This window comes from Physella acuta, unplaced genomic scaffold, assembly GCF_028476545.2.
Source record: "Physella acuta isolate Inbredline_101_S28 unplaced genomic scaffold, ASM2847654v3 ptg001249l, whole genome shotgun sequence".
NCBI classification, from domain to species: Eukaryota; Metazoa; Mollusca; class Gastropoda; family Physidae; genus Physella; species Physella acuta.
Genome location: NW_026732765.1, coordinates 350,459 through 359,149, shown reverse-complemented (window position 1 = coordinate 359,149; position 8,691 = coordinate 350,459). Strand labels below are relative to the sequence as shown.

Genomic DNA, 8,691 nt, shown 5'->3' with positions numbered 1-8,691 from the left:
ATTATTAGTTAGGCCCATACAAAGAAATAATCACCAAAAAAAAAAACTGTTTAAAACAACCAACAATACAAATGTCATTGCCAGACAATAAATCCAAACAAAACAGATTAAGCTAACTTTCACCATTTTAAATCATTGAGTAATACCTACAAGACTGTACTGCCACTTAAGGTACAATAGAACAAGTGTTGCTATATATTACACATCAGTGTCACCATCCACTACACTAAAGTTCAAAGTGTTATGCAGCATTAGCTTTCATTTAACAGATTACATCACAAGGTGTTTTGGCGTGGTAAAGCACATAGTAGTTTGGTTGTTAAGCTCAAGACTAAAGGACCTCTCTGAGCTAACCCAGCTCTGGTGGGTACCTGACTACTCATAACGATGACAGAATAATCCTTTTATATACAGGAGTCATGAAATAGGTTAACTTTATTTTATCTTAACAAGTCTAAAAAGGGTGCAAAGAACATCACAATTTGTATTAAAAAACATCTAGCCAATACAAGCAGTGCTGGACAAAGAACTAGGTTGTATTGATTATTAATAAATTATTATAAATTTATTAACAAAGTATCTGTGAAAAATTGTAATGTTAATCACACAAAGCAAAAACAGTGTTGAAAGACTTTAATAATGTGTTTTTTTATCAGTCAAAGTACAGTGAAATCTTGTGTCAACTTTATTTATAAAACAAATAGTAAACTCATTATCTTTCTAATTTACAAATGATTATAAAATTATAAACAAAGTACTTGTAAAAAATTATAAATATGTTGATCACAAATCAAATACAAATTTGGAAAAAGGTTTTGTAAAAAGGCATATGAAATTATAAAACAAATTATAAATCAGGAATCTGAGATTTTCATCAGCAGTTTCACTTGAGTTAAATCACTTCTTTAGCCACTGGACCATACTTTTAAATAGAAAGCCCCCAGTTATTCTGAAAGACATCAGACATTTATTTAGTATTTATACCCCATATATTTATTAACTTAATGCGTATTAATAATATAATTTATTTATGTCAAAATCAAATCTGCTTTTATATAACAAACAATCCAGCAAACAGTCTCTTGTAAGACTCTTGAATACCTTATGATTAATTATTTTAATCAGTATACATTATCTATCTCACAAATTCTGAGTATAAAAACACTGTTTTAAAATATAACACATCAAAAAGTTTTAATATCTCAATCTTTCTCTCCCAAAATTACAGCATGAACACACCATCCCAATGAAAATTAGAAAGATCTGAACTCACATGTCTTAAGTCAATGATTTCTAAAAAAGATGCTCTAGATTTTGGATGACTGTCAGCAAGTTTGATAATGCTGTCACAAATGTTGTCCATTTCAGTCTGTTAACACAAAAAAAAACCAATATTTAACCAATATTTATAGCAATATTTATCAAAGGATGAAAATCAAGTAATATGAATTAAAATATGATTAAGCTGCATGTAATATGCATTTGATTTGATACATGCCTTAAGAAAAAAAAAATCTTAGTTAATTTTCAAAGGAATAGAAAACTGAAAATATTTGAACATCTAAGTACCACATTGATTATTGATTTATACTCCAATTTATGGACACACATTAAGTTAAAATGAGATTAATAAAAAGAGCATTGTGGAAGTGAATGATTATCATATTAACTTAAAAAAGATAAAAGGAGAAAGTCAAAATCAATATGAATAAAAATGTTTAGATATTATGTCTGTTTTATTACAGTCTTACAAAATTATTCTCATTCTGAATAACTTTTCACTTACTTTCATTCCTTTAGTGTCTAATTGGGATCCAACATTTTCCAAAATCTGACAAAGTACTGAGAATGAGTCTTCATTACATGTTGCCAGGAGGTATCGAAGACATTTGTAAATAAAATTTGGCTGTAAAATTCCAACTGTACACAATTCAGTGCAAAATCTAAAATGATATTAAATAAGATTTTAATCATAGTTTTTTAAAAAAAGAATAATGTTCTATTGCAAACTTTTTTATACAATAGGATAAATCCTTTGGTTTGCTTTGACAGCTTTTTAAAAATACTTCAGAAAACTTAATTGCCTAGTTTTCTTTTAAAAGCATAAGTATTTATAAATTGACAAGAAATGCATGAATAAATATAAAGAAAAAAACTAAAATATCAACAAATTATGGATTTTAATTTTGTTTTACTTAATCAATAGACAATAGACTAGTTTATTTAAATCAGAGACTTTGGTCTCTGGGACATCCCTGAACTCTACTCCATATGCTCAATTGATTGTCAAGTCCAAAAGGGTAACTTAACTTTTAATGATTGTATTAAGTTTTATCTTGATGATTGAATTAATTGATTCTTAATGAATTAAATCTGCAAAACTTAACCTACAAGATATTTCCAAAAAATTTAGATCGTCTCTGTTTTAATTTCCGGGTAGACTTTTTCAGTTGTTCCGCTTTATCTGGCTTGTTAAATAATTTTTTAAAAAGTATTAAATTAAAAAAAAAAAATACCAATAAAACTAAAAAGCATCATACGAAAACATTTATTTTACTCTAATACAAATATACAGACCTACTTAAAATACAGACAAAAATACAGCTGAAAATATTAAGGTGGCAGCAATCAGGAAGGAGCACCCCCACTAGCTGACCCCTAGTGTAATTGATTCAAATTTAGTTGCCAGAGGTATTGTGCACATCAGTGGATTGTAAAACAGGGAAACTGGATACTGATAGTGTGATAGGAATCACATGTTATATTTGGCCAGATTTAATAGTTTGGCCAAGTAAAAACATTTTCTACTTCAATTGAACAGCCAACTGTGTTGATTAATGTTTAAAAACATTGTTGCTGTTCATTACAAATAGAAATGCACTTTCTAAAAAAAAAAAAATGCAAGATCTAATTTATAAACCTAATGAGTAGTTTTATAGAAGAGCTATTGATTATGAAATTATTAAACAGCAAATCTTACAGTACCCCATAGAACGGAAATAGGCAGATGATGCTGTAGGCAAAAATACTGTACTTACTTCATCCCCACTGAGTTGCTCAGAAGTTTCCGTCTTCTCTAATCGGCTGAAATAAGCTTTTTCTGAGTCAAACATTTTTGTACAAAATTTAGTTAGAACTTCACGGAATGCAATGTTGAGACTTGATGTGAAGATTGGTACTGATAACTAAAAACATACAAAAGAAATATCTATTAATAAAAACTAAAAGAGTAAATAAATATAACATTTTGATAAAATTATGTTTTTATACTTCAAATGCACAAAAATGTACACACATTTTCATTTTCTGAAAAATTATTTTTATTGTACTATACTTATACTGTATGAAAATGACATTTGTATTTAATAGATTTATATCAGTTTTATACCAAAGGCAAAATCAAATTTTAAATAGTCGTAAACATTCTCACCTGAGACATTTCTAAGCAAAGCTGAGCATAAGCTTTTAAATTTTTTGAATCTAAAATTGCCTGTTAGAAAAATAGTTTAATAATAATTAACATAAGCCAATTAAATCAAAACATCAATGAGCAGTCCATACTTAATAAAAAAAACTTCTAACTTTATAATACTCACAATATAATATTTGTATGTTTTGGTGTAGAAGCTGCAATATGCTTTACAAATAATACTTATATTGATAGAAAATAGTTTAATTTATTCTTCACTAATTATATTTGTGGTTTTAATAAGGACTTAAGTTAAAATAACTGTGGAATGTTTAATTATTTAAATTATATGAAAAGAGATACAATACTAATTCAATTACCTTTTCATAAATAATTTTGACTAATTGTTCTAGATCATTTTCAACTTCAAAATTAATTTTTTGCAGTTCATCAACAATGACCTTGACATTAGTTACTGTTAGCCTACTTAGGTAGAATAGCACATCAGACTTCAGGGAATTCCACTAAAGTTGAAATAATGAAATAATGAAGATATTCAATTGGTAAAAAATAATTTTTATAAGAACTAGATTAGTTTCTAGTGTATATATTTTAATATTACACAAATATTTTTAAAACATTAAAGAAGCTGAACAAGAATTATAATTACAATATAAAAATAAGAAAAAATTATTGTATTTACATGTATCCATATCAATAATCATTTGGTATAAACCCTTAATCATAATGGCTTAGATACAGATAGCAAACAATTATTGTTAAATAACTTACTTTTCTGTCTAATCCAGGATGGGACACATCAATTGACTTTCCTTGAATGTGAGGCTAAAAAATAAAATATAAATGGTTAGATGATCTTTAATGGATCATCATTTTACCAGTCTAAAAATATATTTAGGACATATACTTTGAAGAAAAATAACTATCAATACCAATACCTTTAATATAAAATTTTTATAATTGAGTTTTTTTTTATATTACTTTCTCGTATATACGAAGTATAGAGAAAGTATTGTAATCGTGCAAAAAAAAAAAATCGAGATTTTTACAGATCTCGACGTTTTACACCTCACTGATACGGAAAAACATAATTTTGCAATCTTGTCCGTATGTCTGTGTGTGTGTGTGTGTGTGTGTCTGTGTGTCCGTGTGTAAACACGATAACTTGAGTAGCGTTACAGCTAGGTTGATGAAATTTCATATATAAGTATTTTATCAAAATCGTAGATCCGTATCAACTTTTGAGCGATTTCCGATAACCGGAAGTGGTACTTTTCCTACTTTGAATTTTTCAAAAGCCTATAACTTGAGTACTATTTCAGATAGATAATTGAAATTTCACATTTAAGTAAAAGATCTAATTCTCTACCTTCTGTAAAATTTTGAGTAATTTCCGTTGACTGGAAGTAGTAATTTACTCTACTTCAGATTTCTCAAAAAACTAATGTAAATTTTAAAAGTACTAATAATATTGCGCACTATTATGCGCTTTTTTATTTGGCGTTCACTCTGTGTGCAATTAATTTGTCTACGAGATTTTATTCTATTTTTAAAACTTTAAGTATTTAAAATGGATTAAAAATCATGTCTATAGCCCGAGTTCCCATCCCCTGTTATTTTATATAAGAATATTCGAGAAAGTTTAGGGGAGATCACTCCCGGTTTATTTTTAAAGACAATTGAAAAACCAGCGGGGTTGGTGTCATCATCCACAGGAACAAAATGGTTTAGCTGTTGATCACACTTGCAAATCCAAAAGTATGAGTTCAACACCTAGCACTGATACCATAGGTTGTCCCTTAACCAAACAGTCCCTCATCCCTAAACCAGGGGGGGGGATGAAATGGGGGAGGAAGCAAGTGGATAGGTAGAAACTTGTGGGTCAAGTAGCTGATAATATGGCTGTGTGAACTACTTCATTTTTCATCCCATTGTGGTCTGCATAGCTAATGAGTATTGCTCAAACTAGTTATGCCTTTATAAGTAAAGTAAATATTTCTTTTTAGACCTAGTGATCCATTGGGCAGATGAAGTAGAGTTCATGTTTCTTGACCTTGGCATATGAAGGGATAATGTGGTCAGCACTATGCCCAGCCCCCTTTACTTTCTCTAATGTCAGTTAGGTACCCATCAGAGTTGGGTGGACTCAGTGACGTTCTACTCCCTTGAACCCTGATATGCCCTTATAAAGCAAGTGTGGAATGATATGAACATTTTTTATGGTAAATAACTTGTATTTAAGGATAGAAGTACAGCCCTCTTTTAAAATTTTTAATTTGTAACTTAATTTTTGGAAATCATCCATCCATCCCTGTAGCTGTACAGAATTTTTCAAAACACATTTATCAAATGTACCTTCTTACACAAGCATTCAAGTTCTTGTAGCCCTTCTGGTATTTGTAGAGAGAGTGGTGACACCCTTAGTTTCAGAAGAAATTCTCTTGAGTAACGATATCTGGCTGGTGAATTCAAATATTTAAATCATTAGTTCTTTAGAAACAATTTTTAAAAAATATTATTTTGAAAAATTATCAGCTTAAGGAATTGGAATAAAGGGTCATCCATCACCTACATCACACCTTGGAGAGGGTGTGGGGGAGGTTTAAGAAATGTGACCTAGCATATCTTGTATTTTTTAAGAGGGGGAGCTTGATGTTGTGATGTGTGACAAATGAAACGGGAGAGAGGAAATCAACTTAAATGATGTGATTTCATCTAACAGAATTATAATAACACAATATATACTATCTTATGCAACTATGAATATATAATATAATTTTTTTTATTGTTAATTGAACTGATAATTTTGATATAAAAAAAATTAAATAATTTTGCAGTTTGGTTTTTTAAAATAATTTGACTATGAAGAAGTAGTTTTTTAAAATAATTTGACTATGAAGAAGTAGTTTTTTTAAATAATTTGACTATGAAGAAGTAGTTTTTTAAAATAATTTGACTATGTAGAAGTAGTTTTTAAAAATAATTTGACTATGAAGAAGTAGTTTTTTAAAAACCTGGCACTTCTTTTCTGCTTTGTTTCATGCCAGTAGTTTCAACAGTTGCACTGGGTGCTTTTGTAATGCTGCTTTGATTAGCTGCTTGCAACTGCATTGACTGGCTCTCACTAACCCCACTTAACTCTTTACTGAAATCAATGCATGTATTAGTTCCACTAACTTCAGAATCACCCTTTGAAGGTACCAAAGCCTGAATAATATACAAAATCATATGTTAGATTGTTCACAAAGATTTTGAGTTAATGTAAATAGTTCTTGATTATCACAGCCATGAAATATAAAAATGGTATTAGAAAATTTAAAACAACTATTAAATATTATAGAGATTTTTACTTTGTCAAACATAGACCCAAAGTTTTTGAGTTCTTCTATTTTCTTCCTAACAGCTGAACTGTCAATTAAATTAGCACTCTGACCAGAATCTGTTAGAGGAAAGAAAAAATAGTTTAAAATGAAAAGAATTATATTTTTTTTTCTATAAATAAATATTAATAAATGATACAACATAAATTTACTTGTAAAAACGATTTTTGTGTATTCCATTAAATACACTAAATATAAAGGTGAAAAAAAATGTTAAAACCCATAAATATGCGCTACTGGTAATAAAACTAAACAGAACCTGTTCTCTCCTTGATTAAATAAAAAGATCCCAAAGGTGGATCATCACATGATCCATCAGCAGTAATTTTATTTAAGTTGTCTTTTTTGGATTTTTCTTCATCATCAGAATTCTACAGTTAAAAAAATATGTAATTCATAGTACCTACATAAAAAATATGGGATGGCATGGACAAGAGGCGTAGCAAGGGCGGGGGTGCAGATCACACCGGGTGACAACATTTAGGAGGGTGATACCATGGCAAAAAAATGCAAAATGTACTGAAGAAAAATGCTTTTTGCCATTTTTTTAATAATTAATTAAAGTTAAATAGTCTTTTAAGTACAAAACGACAAATATTACAAGAGTGTGGTAGTGACACCATGACATAAGCCTACTAACTACAGAGAAACAATGTTACATCCAACTTTATTATTAACAAATTATAGATAAATATCGTTATTATTAAGTCTGCCATGATCAAAGCGTATGCACATACATGTACTCGTATGTGACATATATTTAAATTATAAGCCTATGTAGGCCGACACATTTGTATGCTAACCCGAAAGTCTCAAGTTCGGGGTTCCTGGCTAGAGTCATTGCAAGTCCATGAGTCCACCCAACTCTGGTGGGTAACTGACTTACATTAGGGAAAGTAAGGCGACTGGGCATTGTGCTGACCGAGGTCACAGAAACAGATGAACTCTATTTCATCTACCCCATGGGCCACATGGTTTTATAGGAAACTTCACTTACTTTACTAAATTACATTAAAAAATTGAAATAATAACTGCCCAAAACAAATATTCACGAGTCTAATGTCAGCTCCAACAAAAGCAAGATTCAGCTATAGCAGACTAAACCGTGAGGCTGCCTAACTTTAATGCTAGGCTTTAATTTTTATGGCCTGTGTTAAATTAAAGCTGATATACAAACAAAAATTAACTTCGTTAAATTATCTATATAAAAAGGTAAAAAAATGAAATTATGAAGACCAATAACAAGATAAATTAGAACAACTTACTGTAGAAGAGACAGATGACCGTGATGAGTCGGTACACAGGTCAGAGACTGGAGAAATTACGAGCCTGTCTGAGGATTTTGTACTTCCACTTTCACCCATTGGACTCAATGTTCTGATTGGTCCTAAAGGCGTTGCAAACAGCTGTTGAAAAATAACATTTTTAAAATGTGGCCATCACAACTTAATGATAAACATTCAAAAATTTATTTTTGTATAGATCTATCATTTATTTATTTATTTAGATATTTTAGAAGTCATTATTCTTAAATAAAGTTTATAGCTGGATCTCATGACATCTAGTGTATAAGAAATTTTCGAGAAAGTTTTCCCATAAAGGTGATTATTAAAGAAAGTAAAGAATCCTCTTTAGACCCAGCAATCCATTGGGCAAATGAGTAGAGTTCATGTTTCTTGACCTCGGCATAAGAAGGGGAGGTGTGGTCAGCAAGGGTAGGTGTGATCAGCACTTTGCCAAACCCCTTTTACTTTCCTTAACATGAATTAGGTACCCATCAGAGCAAGGTGGACTCAGGGATGTTCTACTGACGAACCCGGATTCGAACTCAAGACCTTTCAGTTAGCAGCCTAGCACTCTACCACTTAGGCCACGCCGTCC

The 8,691-nt window shown here is 30.1% G+C and overlaps 1 protein-coding gene across 1 annotated transcript; it reads right to left on the bottom strand.

Annotated features, from left to right (window-relative positions):
* Positions 1 to 321: 321 nt before the first annotated feature.
* LOC131957482 (eukaryotic translation initiation factor 4 gamma 3-like) lies at positions 322 to 8,210 on the bottom strand. Its single transcript, XM_059322322.1, has 13 exons — positions 8,076 to 8,210; positions 7,070 to 7,181; positions 6,781 to 6,869; positions 6,445 to 6,637; positions 5,786 to 5,889; positions 4,202 to 4,255; positions 3,790 to 3,933; positions 3,431 to 3,490; positions 3,039 to 3,185; positions 2,392 to 2,468; positions 1,787 to 1,943; positions 1,274 to 1,369; positions 322 to 949 (listed from the first exon to the last, which is right to left on the bottom strand). The coding sequence occupies exons 1-13, from the start codon at positions 8,172 to 8,174 to the stop codon at positions 926 to 928; spliced, it is 1,356 nt and encodes a 451-aa protein (XP_059178305.1). The 5' UTR covers positions 8,175 to 8,210; the 3' UTR covers positions 322 to 925.
* Positions 8,211 to 8,691: the final 481 nt, after the last annotated feature.

Bases quoted from the DNA above. Each gene is read 5' to 3' on its own strand.
- LOC131957482 (XM_059322322.1), bottom strand. From the start codon at position 8,174: ATGGGTGAAAGTGGAAGTACAAAATCCTCAGACAGGCTCGTAATTTCT. The intron at 7,182-8,075 runs GTAAGTTGTTCT...TTTTAACTGTAG, and splicing joins GGTCATCTGTCTCTTCTACA to AATTCTGATGATGAAGAAAA. The intron at 3,491-3,789 runs GTAATTGAATTA...TTTTTCTAACAG, and splicing joins TCAAAATTATTTATGAAAAG to GCAATTTTAGATTCAAAAAA.